Source organism: Numida meleagris, chromosome 3 (assembly GCF_002078875.1).
Source record: "Numida meleagris isolate 19003 breed g44 Domestic line chromosome 3, NumMel1.0, whole genome shotgun sequence".
Taxonomy (NCBI): domain Eukaryota; kingdom Metazoa; phylum Chordata; class Aves; order Galliformes; family Numididae; genus Numida; species Numida meleagris.
This window is the reverse complement of record NC_034411.1, coordinates 68,865,110-68,882,384: the sequence shown is the minus strand read 5'-3', so window position 1 is coordinate 68,882,384 and position 17,275 is coordinate 68,865,110. Positions and strand designations below refer to the sequence as shown.

General features: G+C 40.8%; 1 protein-coding gene across 10 annotated transcripts in view; it reads left to right on the top strand.

The window, feature by feature from the left end:
* Positions 1 to 17,275, top strand: part of LIN28B (lin-28 homolog B) — a 92,292-nt gene that overhangs the window by 37,024 nt on the left and 37,993 nt on the right. For all 10 annotated transcript variants that reach the window (XM_021391672.1, XM_021391678.1, XM_021391674.1 and 7 more), the window contains one exon: positions 16,518 to 16,702. In XM_021391672.1, coding sequence (XP_021247347.1) covers positions 16,518 to 16,702 — 185 coding nt within the window. The remainder of the gene's footprint in view (positions 1 to 16,517; positions 16,703 to 17,275) is intronic.

Genomic DNA, 17,275 nt, shown 5'->3' with positions numbered 1-17,275 from the left:
CAGTACAGTTCTAACAACACAAATCAGTCCTCGTTTTTACTGTCTAAGCAAGCTTTTCAGTCAGTTTAGATTACATTAATTAAGGCTGAAAATAACACCACTTGGCAATGCATGGGTATCTGTTTGGTAATTTATTGTTTAACTCTTCTGAATCCACACTTGAACTGAAAACATGAATGCTTTAGTCATTCTCATTCTTGCCTATTCAGCTGTTCTAGTTTCAGTGACTTAAAGGAGAGGGAAGCATGGGGTCTGGAGTGTGTGGAGAGTCATGCATCCTGCAGCCCTGTGTCTGTGGCCATGGTGTCTCTTCTCTGTGCATTCTGCTGTCCTAACTGTCTGTCAGGAGCTCTTCTCTGAAAACTCTTATAAGTTTCTCATTGTTAGCTTCAGGGACTCGATTGTATGGAAAAATCAGAGTCGTTAATCAAGCTAATTTGCATTAACTTTAAAAATCCTAACTTTCTATTTTCATACTAACTTTTCTTAAAATTTGTTATCTCAAAAATATCTCACCAGTCTATGCAATAGACATCTATGCACCTGATGAATCTGAAGGTATTTCTTAGATGAAATATTCCTGTGTCCACAAAACAAAGCCAGCCATAAGAAGTCCCACATGGTATACAAGCTGCAGAAACTTCACAAGTGACTAGCCGTGAATGTGGGCTTATGTTTTCCTTCTTTTCTTAACAACTGTCCACATGACTTAATGGTCGTTTCTAAGTGGTCTGGGAGATGCAGTACTATGCAGCTATAAAGAGAAAAGCTGTTTTGTTAATTTTTTCTTAAGAGCCGTGGTGTGGCCATGGTCCAGCTGTAGTGCTGCTGCACGACCAGCCAGCTGTTCGTGAATGATGAGCAGCTCATGTAGTCTCATATCTGCACCTCCATAATCATGGTGTTCTCCAACACTGAAAGGGGAGGTGTGAAAGTGTGGTTATCTTCTCCATGCTGCATTACTGTGATTGGTTTCTGGAATTAGTGCACTTCTTCATGGATACAGCCATTACTAGTGTATTTTTCAATCGTTCAGAATATCAGATAGATTTATTGGGTTACATTTGTGAACAGAAATGCAAGGACTCCACCACAGAACATTTTCTTAGACTATGTCTGTCTAATTAGAGACGTATTTTTCATGCTACCCAGAATGGATGGAACTTTTTTTTTCCAGAGGAGATCTTAAGCTAGCTTGGTATCAATACCTTCTTTGTCCTTTGGTCAGTGAAGTGCTCATCTGTTTATGCCTTTAATCCTGGATGCGTATTCTGAGAGAAAGCAAGATTCTCTATTGTTTGTGTTCCCTCCTGTCTGAAGCAGATCTGCTCCCCAGCTTATCCGCATGCATCATTGTGCAAGCAGGGCTCTCAGGCCTCCTCTCTTGGCAAGAGGAGGATGTGCAATCCAAGTCTGTATTTCCTCCGTTTTATTGTTTGGAGCCTAGATAGCAACTGGTAGATGCCACTCATCCCCTTTCACATCCGTGACAGTCAGTTCTGAGTCGTGTGGAGACAATCCTTGACTGAGCAAGCAAAATCTCAGTTTAAAAAGTGAATGCGGAAATAAAAAACTGTGTCTACTCTGTTCTCATCATAAGTACTTACATCTATTTTCTCTGTGTTGCAGTGCTTTCAGAGGTCTAATTAAAGGGCAACATGAACAGCTTTGCAGGTGGGACTGTCACTTGAGTGCATAACAGTCTACTTGGTACTACTCGGCTGTTAAAAATAATTTTGGGAAGTGTCGTGGTATTTTTGGTTGTGCATATGACAGTGGTAACAGATCGTCCCTGTGTGTTGACTCTGAGCATTTACCATATTCCTACTGGAGGTTTTCAGGTTGCTTCATGTAACAGTTTCATCTACTATCTTCCAAAACCCCGCTTAGTGAAAGCTGAGTCATTCCCATGCATAGCTTTTTTCATTTTTTCCGGATAAGTTTTACTTCACTGCATCTACACAGCCGTTTGTTGCTAGAACTGAAAGTCAGAAACTGCATAAATGGATGCTGACCTGTCCAGATGAACGTATTGCTAGAGTTCACGTAACCGCAGTTTAAGTAATTGCTGAACAGCCTTCTTTCTCCCGTGCCTCTTCTGCTTCTGTTAGCTTCCTCTCCAGGTAGGCTGTCTGTGGAAACTGCTGGTGAGAGTGCATTTTAAGCCTTTAACCATTTATTTTCTTTTTTTTTTTAACCAAAGTTCTTTTGATGGGGTGAAAGCTGCCCTAGGACTCTGCACAGGAGAGTGGGCAAGTGTTTGGAGCTGGTGGTGTCCATAACAGCAGGTCTATGAGCACAAGACCACGTGCACAGCTGCATGCTCTGCCTTTCTCTCCCTGTCCCTGGGCATGCTGCACATCTGTCCTAAGACGCTAACCTACAACAGAGAGGCCTCTGGCCCTGGAAACGTTGAAGGTGCTGGGCACACGCACCCAGCGTAGGTAGCACTTGGATTGAAAAAAGCCTTGTGGTTTATTAAAAGTGGTTTAATACTGCAGTGTACCTGTTCTCTGATAGCGTAACGTGTACAAGAGACGTTCACAGAACTCCAGTTACTGGCAAGTAATTTTTCCTGTCAGCAAGATCTTTAGCTAACCTTTTATTATACTTCCTAATGTGCACCTTGTGTGGCCTGGTATTTAATTTGGCCTCTGTTTGATTAATCTATTTGATCGAGACAGGTTATGGAGCTAGCTTTAAATTGTATGCATTTACATGTGCATGCACATGCGCATACACGTATATATAAACTGTGATAAGGAAAAGCTGAGTTTGTATAGTCAAGAAGAATAACTGTAGAGGGCTCTGAAATTGAAGTTGCATTTGCAGTTGCGACTCCAACCCTTTTTCTTTATCACAATTTAATTCATATGTATCTAATTATATGATCATCTGCCAACATTGCTCATTGTGCTTTGAACCACGTATGATTTTGTCTTCATGGTCTGATAGTGATAGTAAAAAGGGGAGTGGTTTTAAACTGAAAGAGGGAAGATTTAAGTTGGATGTTAAGAGGAAATTCTTTACTCATGTGCACTGGCGCAGGCTGCCCAGAGAAAGCTGTGTATGCCCCATCCCTAGAGGTGTTCAAGGCCAGATTGCATGGGGTCCTGAGCAGCCTGATCTGGTGGATTGTAGCCCTGCCCATGGCAGGAGGTTGGAACTTAATGATCTTTAAGGTCCCTTCCAGTCCAAATTGTTCTGTGATCTTACATAGCCGTCACTGAGAGTCCAAATAAAGAAATAATACATGGAATTTTTTGTTTTACCCTACAGTTCAGCTGTGCTTCTTGTGTCTTGGTTACTATGGGATGTCTCTCTGGTTTTAGCCCGTGGAGCTTTCTTTTTCAAACAGTCCAATAAAAAAAAAAGGAGCTTGGAATTTGTTTACTTCTAGTATTAAAAGCAAACAGTTCAGGGAGCAGGCAACTTTTATTGCACCCATAAAGGAGTAATACAGATGGTAGAAGCTGTACTATTATTTCTTTCTCCCTTTATCATAAGTTAGTTTTTTGGGGGGTTCTGAGTTGTTGGTAGGGGGGAGGTTTGGCAGCATTCAGACACTGAGCAGTCTGTGAGATCAGACTGCATTAATGCAGCAAAAGAACAAGTCGAAAATAGTGAAAAGACTTCAGTTTTTATAGTTATGTTTTGTTTCCCATGCAAAATCTGTTACTCTTAGAAGGAAAAGTCTCCAGCCAGAACTGAGAAGAATAGTATCATTAAATAGAGATCTGTTTTTAATGTTGTTGTGTACAGGTACAGTAGAAATAAACTTACTAGAAGTTAAGAAAATGTAACTACTGCAAAGGCAGTATCCCTGGTCTTGTGATACCTTGGCCTGAAAAGGGATGATTAGGACAGAGGATGCTTGCACATGGTTAGTGGAGCAGAATCTGCACTGATGATAGTAGAAAACTGGGTATGCTGCACATGGAGTTGGGACCCCACAAAACACCAGGCTTTCAGTAAAGAAGAATGAGGAGGGTCTGTGGCTCAGGTAATGACATTGAAAAGATACTACCAAATGATGGAGGTAGACCATAAATTTGTGTTTGGAAAGATTTCTGTTGTGGAATATTTGCCATATAATTACATCAGAACTAATCACACCTGTCTGCATTTCGTAGGGCCATGCATCTTTGATGCATAACAAACTCACAAAAGCAAACAAATTCCACGTTAAGATAATGATTCTAGGTCTCCTCTTCCCCATAAGTATTTATGAGAGTTGTGTTAACAAATTGCAAGAGTTGTCCATAAGGAATTCCTCTGGATCACTGTGTTGCTGCTGGTCTGACCCTCTTTCAGGAGGCTCTGTGAAGCATTTATGTTCGTTGGCTTAGCATGATACAGCTGGGGTGTAAATTGACAGATTCAATATTGGAATCTTAAGTAGTATTTAAGCAGTCTTGCATTATGTAATCTGAGCAGAAGCCAGCGTTACTATTAGTTGATTAATGCGGCATACGCATGATGTTCCAATTTCACAATTACTTCCTCACAAAATAAAACTCTATAGTGATATTATTTTAAAAGTCAAAATTTTTAGGTGTTTCTCAGTACTTCCACAGTACCTCTGGTAATAAAGTCTATCCTTGACAGTTAAAATCTTGTCTTCTTCAATAAAGCACTCTTTAATGTCTTTCATTTGCTTTGGAGAGGTTTTAACTTAAATGCAGTTTTCCCATTTGTATGACAGCAAATTCAGAGGTGCTTCATTGAAACCTGAGAGGTGTTCTTTGTTAAGAATAAACAAAAACCAAACCGGTTATGCTTTGGTAACAAAATGTCTTCCTCCAGCAACCAGCAACTTCCACCAGCTTTTAAAATGCAACTATTTAGAGAACTATTTCACAGTAAAGTTATAAATATGCTCCAGAGTAATAAGTTCAAGTTAATTTTCCGATCATCAATATTATCTCCTTCCTTTGCTATGTGTTTCTAAAAGTAATTTAACTTGAAATCACCCCCTCATTTCCTGTTAGGTCCAGATTGTTAGACATTTATTGCTGGTTTTCATTTCTCTCTAGTACCTTGACTGTGGTGCATTTAGATAGTCTTCCACTCTCTTTGCTAAAGAAAGTGATAAAGGTTTGAAATATAAAATAACCTGATGCTCATTATTCCTCTAAGACAACTGTTTTATTCAGGTATCAATTAGGTCCTTCAGATAAGTATTTATAGTTCTGGCAAAACAGATGGGATACTGTAGTAAGTACTTAATTAAAAAAATTGAAAATCAGTAAATGCATGGTTTGCTATACAAGAATGGCTAAGGAGGACTAACCATAACACAAACCAACTGAAGGAAAAAAAAACCCTTAGAAGTACTAGAGAACTTGAATCCTAAGTCAGGAATTGATAATATAGTGTAAATAGCACTGTTTGATTGTGCTGTTATAGTACATGATTATGTTGTGAAAGTAATTTTAAACAAAACTTCAGTTTTGTTCAATTCAACCTTTTTATCACCGCTCTGCTTTATGAGCACTTACATTCTAGCCCCGCCAGTTTTGTCACTTCTGTGTGCATAAAGTCTTGGTGGTGGGTTTGACTTTTAGTGAACAAATATTCTGAGCAGTATTTTACCCTTGTTTCACTTGTATATTGACAACTTAATCGAATTTTTAAAAAAGCAAATGTAGATTCTGAGCTCCGAATGATTTAACAATATCTGCATATTTCCTGCTGATAAGCCATGGCTGTGTGATTTGTGCAGGACCTTGTGCAGTGCAGTGTGAGTCCTCAGCAGGTGTCAAGGACATCTGTACTATAAAAGGAAGAACAATATTTGCCCCAAAACTTGAGAACAATTTGAGAGAGGTTCCTTTTTACAAGATAATGGATTTTTATCTCTGGATTGCTTAGGGCATAGTTACTCCCAGTTGGCTGAAGTATCATCTGTGCTCACTTACGCCCTCGCTCCCCTTCTCGCAATTGCTTTTAGGCAGCTTTTTTCTTTCTGAAGAATTAGAAGAGGTTGTTGAAGCATGGAAGGGCTTTACGCTAATGCAGCTGATGGAGGCTTTCAGAAAGCATCCTCCTTGGTGAGGATCTGGGTTTTCTGAGGTGAGGACCCACAAGGTTGGTGTCACAAGACTCTCAGGCTGTACTGTTCAGGTTAGGGCCTGGCAGTAATGGTGTGAGGATATGTAAAGGACCAGTGAATCTTTGCAAATTTGGTCACTCCTTCCCTTCTCTTACAGACAGGATGTGACAGGTTGGTTCTTTGGGCTCCAGTCCACAGATAGCTGGGACCAGCCAGGATAGGGGAAGAAGAAGGAAAAAAGGAGGTGGTAGCAGAGATGGACTTCTGCTTCTAGGGCCTGAGCTGCTCCTGTGCTTTCACAGTGTAGGAAGAGAGACAAGTTTGTTCATCAGCTTTGAGAACCAGTAACCTCTGTAACTGTTGGCCAGTGACAATCCACAGATATGTTTGAGCTTGAATCTCCAGCCAGGCTGTTGCCCCAGCTCACTCCTTGTAAGCTTCAACCCTTCTCTTCTGACAGGGCCCAGTCCTTCCATTGCCTCGTGCCCTGCTTCTTGATCACTTCAAGTTGCTGACATCCAGCAGGATCCAGCCACATTCCTCTTGTTGAGCTCCATCCTTTCCCACTTCTCCAGTCCTAGCCAACTTACTGTTCCCAAGTAAGATCCATTCTGTCCATGGTATGTTTGGCTTGTAACCAGTTTAACCTACCTACATGACCCCTCTACCATCTCCCCACAAACTGCTGTTTCTTGGTTGTTGATAGCTGTTACACCTCACTTCAGAAAGAAAGAGACAAATGGTATAACTGGGGTATGTTTTGCCAAGAGAACACAGTGAGTTGAACTGTCTCTGTACTAATGTATTTAGTCATTAGTGTAAAATGCTTGTTTTTGTATTTCAGCCTGTGGCTACTGTAATTGCCAATTGTGAAACACAATTTTCTCACATAAAGCTAGGACACAAAAAGGCATTTAAACCTCTTTGCTTTTTCCTAGTATTATTTTTCAACACTGGTTGAAATGTAATTTAAAGGTTAAGGACAGCTTCCCAGAGATTGATGTTAAGGGTTTGCAGTGTGAAAACATGGCTCTTTTCCAGGCCACTTCTGTGCAGGAAAAGGGAAAGGTGCATGTAGGGAGATCCCATTACACTTGAATTAGCGCAGCATAGTCTGGGCCTAATATTTTTTTAAGTATATGTAGTCTCTTGAGATGATAGGAGGTGGCGAGGAAATGCTTTATATAGCTTTACGTATGGCATAGGGGTTGTCACTGCGATGCTAGGAGATGAATAGAGAAGCACAGGAGTAGGGCAGGCATGGAAAATGAGGGTGCTGCAGTTGCTTCTGAAAACATGGTTAATGACACCAAAAAGGTACAGTAAATCTGAAGGAAGTTGTGGTTTAGTTTTAGGTGAAATAACTATACCATTGACTTAGTGCTTTCTACTGGAGCAAATTCTCAGTGCGTGGAAAATGCAGCAAAGTATGTGGGTTGTAAATGGTGCTTTCCTGTGCTCTTGCAGTTCCAACTATACTTATGGGACTCCATTTTGAAATCTTCTGATTTTTTAGATCTTTTAGGGGACAACTGTGTTCACACTGTATTTAGTGTATTTTTAACATGAGTGAATCATAGCCATATTGTGTGCTGTCTCTCACCATTAAGCTCATGGAGAGGTGCCAAAAGGGAGAAAGCTCTATCAGATTCACCAGGCAGATTTCAGTCCATTTATATCCCCTGTGGAAGAAATGAGAGAACCAGACTTAGTGGCACTCATGGATTTTCTGGTGTTCCACATGTTGGATTTTGTTGTTGTTGTTCTGAAGAGTCTTGGTGCAGTCCCCTACTCGGGAGGAAAAGGCCCAGGACTTTTTGTGGCACATCTGTTCTTCTGGTAATAGAAAAGAGCTGCAATAACTGCTTGTCTAGACCTCTGCCTGGGCGGTTTGGGTTTCTAACAGAAAGGAGGCTTAAAAAATACTCTGCCCAGAACCTCCTTCTAATGAAAATTAAGAGGGTAATCTGCCTGAGTGATAATATTCATTTGTTCCTGACTGTTGTAGAAAAACCCTCTGGGTTTCTGCAAAACTGCCCTATGGCAGGGTATCTACAGGGTACCTACAGGGTATCTGTAACGGGAAAAAAAGGCTGCTCCTGCTGCATGAAGTGACAACGCTCAGGTTGGTGTGGAGTTAGTGGCAAAGAAATGAGGGGAACAGCCCTGACCTGGGGAGGTTCATAGGGTTCCCTAAGGTGGTGTGGCCAGGCAGCAGTGAAGACAGTGGGATGTGTTCAACCATTGGGAGACCATCAGGAAAAAAGATGCTGCTCCATGGTAGACTTCGGAGGGTATTAAAGCCTCCTAGGATTATTGGTGTGATTTCAAGATATCACAGAGGCAATATAAGTGACAAAGTGGTGAGATGCAATCAAAAGAAAAAGCGTGCAGCATGGAATGCTCTCTCCCTACCTGCCGTGTCTGCACTCTCACACAGCAGCTTCTGTTGAGGTTTGCTGGTGGATTTTTGACTCTGTGGAGACCTGATTCATATGAAGCACAGCAAAAAGCCTTACATGACCAAGGATAGATAAATGGTAACAGAAAATTGTACTTACTATGGCTAGAAAGCAAAGTGAGATAAGGGAAAAGCAAATGAGATGTTTATTATCCATATTCTTTTCATTAGTATACAAAACTAGAACAGCTGGTGCTGAATGTGTAACCAGATACAGAGGCGGCAGAAATACAGTCAAATAGCATTCATGGCCTGAACGCAAATACTGAAAGTTATGCAGAATATTAGCAAAGTGTCATACATGGAGAAGAGGTTCAACTTGAATACCAAGTAATGAAAAATGAAGAGAACTGTGGGAAATCACTTGTCTCTTTCTAGCAGAGGACTGTCTCCTAGCATGGCTGTTGGTAGTGAAAAGGTAATGTGAATGGAAGGAAGAACAGATAAGCAAAGAAAGTTCGTTTCTCAGTGGAACAAGAACCGAAAATGTTAAGCTGAGTTAGTATTTATGAAGTTATTATGTAACTAATAAAAGTATATTTAGTAAAGTATAAGTAAATGGAGAAAGAAGAAATTAATCCATTGTACAGAGGGAGTGGTTTTGAGTGTGAGAGCTTTTTGTTCAAAAGCTAAATAAATACTTTTGCACACTTCTCAGTAAAGAAGAGTATGGGCACAGTGGTAGGATGATGAAGGGAATGAAGTTATGAAAATGACTGCAATTGAGGTGGAAATGCAAGACAGAAGCAAATTCCAAGTAAATAAGGATGTGAAACTGTGGTGTGCCAGCTGCACCACTGTACCTGTCTCAGTACCAGTTCTTTCTCTATTGTAAAGTTGCATAGACCCTGCCTAGTAAATGTCGTCTATGTGTTGTATATGTGGCTTTTCACTGACTCGCACCTGAAGTGCAAGTCTTTGAGAAATGCAAGATCTTTATAGCTTTATTTTTAAAGTAAAATTAGAAATATTTTTGTAATCAAACTGCAAATTAAGTACTGTAACTAGTAACATGGAAGTTTTTTGAGGTGGTGTTTTTTTTGTTGTTGTTGTTGGTTGATGTTTTTTTTTTTTTTTTTAACATTCAATACCGAGTAGTATGTTCTAATTTCAGTAGCTGCAGTGTCCACTGTGTGCACCCTGGAGCTCATTGAACCATTCTGTGAACAGATTTAGCTCACTGGAAAAACAGAAATCTATCCCCATTTCCTCTTCCTCTTACTCCTCCCCCTCACCTTTTTCTTTTTTTTTCCCTTTTTTTTTTTTTAACTGAGTTTGTTTCCTGTCAGATTAGTGGGTTAAATTGGCTTATGGGGAGGACTGAGAAGTGCCAGATTTGGTGCAAGATAAGCCTCTAGGAGCAGGAAAAGACCTTTAAGGTCAGCAGGAGCAGGGAGCGGGAGGGAACAGTGGCAGGAGGTTAGATTGTTGCATGGATGCCCGGCCTTTGGGTTCCATGTAAATGCAGAGCGACTTGCTGCTCTTTGAGAGGCTATTGTTTAACACAGTGGATTTTTTGTTTGTTTTAGCATTCTGTCTGCAAAAATACATTATCTTTACAAACATCCTAAAATGAACTTTGGTGGACTCTTGCAGCAGTCCTTCAGCCTGGCTGGGCTTCAGGATGCTATTCCTCGTATCTGGATTTAATTGTAGGTAATTTCAGAGGGAAAACCATTTTCTTACTTTGTGAAACCCAGCATACTGGTGGCATCTGGTCATTGTACGGAGCAATCAATCAATCACTAGATAAAAAGAGGCAGAAATGAGAGATACGGAAAATAAATGATCTAAGCAGAATTGCCACCGAATAACTCCCTCCCCCCAAGAATTTAATGCTTGCCCCAGTTGTTTACAGCCCCAGCCAGAAACAGCAGAGAAGTGCTGAGGAGGCACATCCTGGGAACCTGTTCTCCTGACCCCCTGGATGTATTAATAAAAGTAATGCACGCTGAATATCGGAGATCAGACCCCTGTAATGAGCCTAAATTCCAAACTTCCTTTCTTCTGTAGAGCTGAGGGAGTGTTGCAACTTATATGTGTTCTATTTTGAGATTTGTTTCACACTAAGTAATATTTTTCAAGAACTTGTGATTGTGGATTTTTCATTCTAATTTTTTTTTTTTTTTTTTGTAGTTATTGTGAAGTTCACAGCTTTCTGGGCCAAGCTGCTGCTAGTAAGGAGATGTGCAAGATGTTACACTGTGAGCTAAAATATCAAGAAATAATTGGATGCCCTTTTTAAAAAAAAAAAAAAAGAAGGCACTGTCAAAAAAACCACCAAACTGCCTGAAACCACTGTATTGACTCTGGTAAAAATAACAGCAAAGTCTGTGACAGTTGAAAGAGAGAAAGAGGGAAAAGCATGGCACTTCTAAGTTTCCCTTTGTTTGTTGGCAGTGTGCCCATACGCCCCATTCAGGGCTCTAGGAATGGTTCACTGACTTGAAATTCTGGCTGCTTTTAATTCTGGGGGTTTTATTTGTTTAAGTAATGAGAGGGAAATACTGAGCTAGGACTCCTCATGTTAAATTATCAACTTTACAGACATTTTTTTATCCAGCTCTTCGGCAGAGTTGAGAAGGACTCTAAGGCTTTTAGACTTTTATTTTTATTTTTTACTTATTTATTCTCTTCTGGTTTCCAAACGCCATTTTTTGAATTGTTACTGCATCCACAGAGAATCTCACTATGAGCAGGCTGACAATGTTGTACACATGTTCATAGTAAGTCAGAGACACCAAATCCATCTGTAGCATCAATAAGCATCAATAAGCTGTTGAGGTGTGTTAAAGGAAGGTGCTGTGCAAGTCATTTGGACTGTGTTTTTTTTTTTTTTTTTAATCTTTCCTGTTGTAAGAACTGCTTGGGAAAAAAGCATTCAAAAATTGCTTAATACATGATTTATGAAAGCATGATAATTGTACCATAACTTCAGCTGGTAAACATACTTAGAAAAACCCTCTTCTAAGTATGCTTCATTTGGAAGTGAAAATTCTCTTGTTAGAAGTGAAATGAGAAAAAATTGAAACATTTTAGGCTACTAATAATGTCTTGTCTTAGGTTGTGTTTTAAGTACTTTTTTCTTTTGAAGTAAGGTAGAAGATACAACATTATGTGCATATCAGATATCAGCCTCTTGGTGTTTATTTTATAAACTGAGACTTTCAAAGGAAAAAGTCTTGCTGTAGACTTAACTGTATCTTCATTGAGTTGTAATTAAACAAAAAGACAGTAACATCCATGCCATATTCTGTATTAGAGAAAAATCCAAGCTTATGTTTATCTGCTGAGGTTCCCTTAGTGATAAGTACACATCTGTGTTCTAATAATTGTCTGATTTTGAAACATTTAACTATAGGTGTTATTTGGGAGCAAAATACTTACCCTTTCCTTTTACCAAGATTTCCCTCCTGGCTGTTAAAGAGGTGTGGGTGAACCTACGGATGGATTAATGGCACAGGCAAAATCAGTTGTTTCAAGCAGTAGTGTCATCTTCTGAATGTTCTGAATTTTGGTATTTCTTCATTGTGGCAGATTTCTTTACCGCTGTGCAGACATTTCAGAATGGAGGGCTTGCCTGAAATAACGCTGGATGGCTTATTGGTTTATAAGAATTATTGTCTTCCCTGTCAAGTATTTGTCTTAATGCTTAACGACACTTAAAACATTTTTTGGAAGAGCCACGTGCACTAGAGCTGTGCAACTGGGTAAGCAAAAATAGCCTTTTTCTAACCGGTGGGGCTGTGTTGGTGCTTACTTTTCACTGCTGGAAAAAATAGAAGTAACTGAATCCCTCTGTCAGACTAATGTTACAAATTTCTTGGTGCATTATGAATGGTTGTTGCTGGGTAGACTTGGCTGGTCCAGTACTTGAGCTCTTTGAAGCAAAGGTGCGTGTGTTCTTTGACATGGTTTCATTACAAAATAATTGGGAATATTTCTTTTAATTTTTAATTCAGTCTAGCAATGCTGCAGAAATGCTGTTCTCCATTTTACTGTGTATGAGTGAGCTCCAGTGTGTCTGAGTCACAAAGAGTGTGGTTAGAAGGGACCTCTTGCGGTAGTTTGGTCCAGCCTTTTGTAGAAAGCAGGACCTTGGGTTAAGTTGTTCAGTGCCCTGTAAAACCGAGTCTTAGCTGTTTCCAGCAAAAGGAATTTGACCACTTCTCAGGCTTCTCTGTTTAATTCTTCTTGTACTGATTGACTTATCCTTACATCCAGATTAAATTTCCCTTGGCACAGTTCAAGCCTGTTGCTTCTTGTCCTGTCTTCAGTTATCCTTGGGAAGAGAACACTTCTTTCTTCTCCTATGTGTGGACTCAGCTTTTGTTTTTGTGCTCTGTTAAAAGTCTGTGAAGATACGTTGTCAGTACAACCTACAGGGGGAAAGCAGCCACCAGACATGGAATTTAGATGCCAAAACAAGAGTGTATGGTGCCATTTTGTGTGTAAGAATGTCCCAGCCACTGCATGGGCCTGGCAGTGGTGACACAGCCATTAGAGGTGACCCACTGTCTTCTGAGACAGCCCACAGTACCTAAGCTGGCACAAATGCTGGTGCTTACGCAGCTGATTCTCACTCTGGAAGACGGCTCTAAGATTCACTAAAGATATTGAATCAATCTTCATTGATTGCAGTAGAAATTCAGACACTGTGTACATGCAGTCATGTATGCATTTCAATTCTACGTTTCTTGGGCTGCGCTCTCCTGTTATGAGTTACAGGATTTTCAGTGTGATTTCCTTGAGAGACCAACTGTGTATTTGTGCAAACAGACTGATTTGCTGCCATACTGTCTCTTAGGATGATAAACCAGTCTCTAGTGCCTCAGTGGATGTTCTTGCAGTGCTCTGAGTCACAAACTTTCTTCCAAGCCCCAAATAAAGTTCAGCTTGCACAATTCGAACACAAGCCTTAATGGAGGAGTGAGGCTGTCATGGTTTTGTGATTTTTTTGTTGTCGGTATTCCACATCATAACATCACGTTAAGCACTGGCAGTTAAAGAGTTAATCTCCTGGTTTCTGCAGACTGCCTTTTTTGGGTACTTGGTTCTCGGAGGGGGAGGGGAGGAGCTGCACTGCACAGGGGTCTTTGCCTCTGGAGGGGCTGGAGAAGCCACATGGTGGAGAGGGAGCTCACTTCCTAAGCGGCAGAGAAGCACGTGGTCCTCCTGCAGCTTATGGAGTAAGAATTTCAGCTTGTAACTCTCTCTGTTTTGATTTGTTGGCCTCAATTTCGATGTAATATTTCGTAAATTAACGTTCCTCCTCAGATTGGTGCTGCTGTTTTGTTTTAGATCCGCCTAGGAGTTCCCTGCCTTTTCCCTTTTCCCTTTGTCTTCCTCAGGGCGTGGATCTGCGGGTCTCCTGTCGCATTAGCTGCCGCGCCGGGCCAGCCCCTAAACCACCAAAACTTCTTTTACTCCTTTCTCTCTTCTCTGGGCTTGTGGGCCTGCTGTCCCCTTGTCACGGACACAAATCCATAGATAATGCCGTGGGGCACAACAAAGAAAGCTGGAACTCTGACATGAGGTTAAGCTTTCTGTGCATGCCCTGGACCTCTGTTCTCAGTACCTTTTGCCAGCAAATCTTTGTGACGTGGGCCCCAGAGGGTAGCATTTGTAAAACAGCTTGATCTCAGCTGTCTTAATATTGCGCTCCAGACTTTTATACCTGTAACGTGGATACAGGGAGTGCATGTCAGGGAGGTGAGGGTCAGCCTCTTCTCCCACGTAACAGCAATAGGACAAGAGAGAACAGTCTCCAGTTGTGTCAGGGAAGTTTCCAGTTGGATATTGGGAAAAACTTCTCAGAAAGAGTGATGGAACACTGGAGCAGACTGCACAGTGGAGTTACCATCCCTGGAGGTGTTCAAGAAACATGTAGATGTGCTCTTAGGGACATGGTTCTGTGGACATTATTATCATAGAATCATAGAATCCTTAGATTTGGAAGGGACCTTTAAAGGTCATCTGGTCCAACTCCCCCGCAGTGAACAGGGATATGCTCAGCTAGGTCAGGTTGCCCAGGGCTGAATCTAGCCTTGCTTTGTAAGTCTCCAGGGACAGGGCAGCAACCGCATCACTTGGCAACCTGTTGCAGTGCCTCACCACCCTCACTGTAAAAGGCTTTTTCCTTATATCCAACCTAAATGTATATTCTTTAAGCTTGAAGCCATTTCCCCTTTCTATCTCCATAGACCCTGCTAAGGAATCTGTTCCCTTCTTCCCTGTACTGTCCCTTTAGATACTGAAAAGCCGCTATCAGGTCACTTCAGAGCCTTCTCTTCTCCAGGCTTAACAGCCCCAGCTCTCTCAGCTTGTCCTTGTTAGAGAGGTGTTCCATCCCTTGGATCATTTTTGTGGCCAGCGTCTGGATGCACTCCAACAGGTACTGAGGACTCCACACCTGGGCACAGTATTCCAGGTGAGGCCACACCAGTGCAAAGTAGAGGGGCAGGATCACCTCCCTTGACCTGCTGGCCATGCTTTGTTTGATGCAGCCCGGGATATGGTTGGTTTTCTGGGCTGCGAGGGCACATTGCTGGCTCATGTTGAGCTTCCCATCCACTGGCACCCCCAGGCCTTTTTCAACAGGTTTGCGCTCAATCCTTTCATCCCCCAGCTTGTGTTGGTAGTGAGGGTTGCCTCAACCCTGATGTAAGATCTTGGATTTGGATTTGTTGAATCTCATGACGTTCACCTGGGCCCGCTGCTCAAACCTATCCAGGTCATCTGGATGGCATCCCGTCCCTCTGGTGTATCGACTGCACCTCAGAGGTTGGTGTCATCAGCAAACTTCTTGAGGGTGCGCTCAACCCCACTGTCAATGTCACTGATGAAGATACTAAAGAGTGTCGGTCCCAGCACTGATCTCTATACAGGCATTGAGCCATTGACCACCACTCTCTGGACTCGATCCTGCAGCCAGTACATATTGGTGGTAGGTAGACAGTTGGACTAGATGATCTTAGAAGTCTTTTCCAACGTTAATGATTCTGTGAATCTATTATGTCTGCGCATTCCCTATTTGGACTTGGGGGCAGTGGATGTGACTTAGTCAAATGTTGCTTGGCTCTTTCTGATGTATAGTTGAGTGGGGCAGTACCTGCAGTGAAGATTCGCTCTTTAATGGCATGACACAGCCAAGTGAGTGCTGGAGAGCTGATAAGAATCAACTGATAAATTGCTTTCTTTGCTGTGAAGCGTTCATGAGTGAAAGAAGAAAGCATGTTTTGTAACTCTTGTGTAAAAAATACAAGAATGCATTTGGAAATTGACAGATATTTTGTAAAATATTCTAAGTCCAATTGATCTCACTCATTTCACGTATAACTTCTAAAATAAATGGTTAGTACAAGCAATGTCTGTTGTATTTTTTCCCCCCAAAAATAAATTGTCTAACTTAACTTGACAATCATTTTATTTAAGAGTTAAATTCATCACTTTGGTCCTGGGTTATAAATTAACTATTGTATGTAATTTATAAGAATCGAGATTAAAATCTTCATTGCATTAAAATCGGTGGTGAGCTTCTGTTGGTTTCAGTTCATCCGAGATTTTGTTGCTACTATGTAATATCAGAAGACATACTAGTATTTATTTCACTTGTTCTTGTGTTCATAATTTCTGTGAATGAAAATACAGATCTGTGCTTTCCATTTCATTTTAAAAGATTTTTCATTTACAGCTGTCGTAGAACTTTTAAGGTTGCAGCACTTCTCTGCCTTCTTAGATCAAGAGCATTCAACATTGAAGAGGAAAATATTTCAGTTTTGTTCGTGCTAAAAAATAATATTACTTGTTCAGTGTTGAATAGTGTTTTCAGTGCATCTAGGACTAAAATTTGTAGTATTGTCTGGTAGCTCAAGCAGAGGAAGCTGTTATTCAGCCTGTATATACTTTAGGATGGTAGACAGGATAATTTGTCCTGTTGATGATAAACGTAAAGACTGTTTTTAAGGCAGTGGTAACCAAGAGTGTTTTTCCTATTTGCAGAGCAAGCTCTACATGGAAGGATTTAGAAGCCTAAAAGAAGGAGAACCAGTGGAATTTACTTACAAGAAATCTTCCAAAGGCCTTGAATCAATACGGGTAACAGGCCCTGGTGGGACCCCCTGTTTAGGAAGTGAAAGACGACCCAAAGGGAAGACAGTACAAAAAAGAAAACCAAAGGGAGATAGGTAACTACCTTACTTTGTTATTTTACCCTTTTTTTTTTTCTTGATTTGCAAGTTTTTCTTGAAGTTATGTTTTCAGCACTTCTTGATTTGTGAACGGAAGCTCTTCTCTGTAAATTTGCTTTTATATGTAGCATAGTAATTTGATTAAGGTTATTATGCTGTACCTGTACAACTACATAAAACACTCACTTGATTGGTTTTTCTTGAGAAGATTTTATTGAATTTTAGAGGAAGTTTGCGAAGGAATGTAACACTGTTTTGAAAATACTGCTGATGGACAGTGAAGACAGGTTGGTCTGAATACAGGTGAAGTAATGCCATGTTGAGAACTGTCCGTGCTAAAGAGACTGTTGTGTGCAGTGACATTTCAGATTGTGCATCAGTAGTTTTACACAGAAGGGTTGAAAGTAATATTAGCGAGGTGTGTGTTATTTGGTTGATTATACTTCTACTCAGTGAAAAGGGTATCTGAAGTTTATGAAAGTCATAATGGCTGATGGTCTGAAGTAGTATTGTAATAATATTTTATAATCATAGAATCATAGAATCACAGAATTAACTACGTTGGAAAAG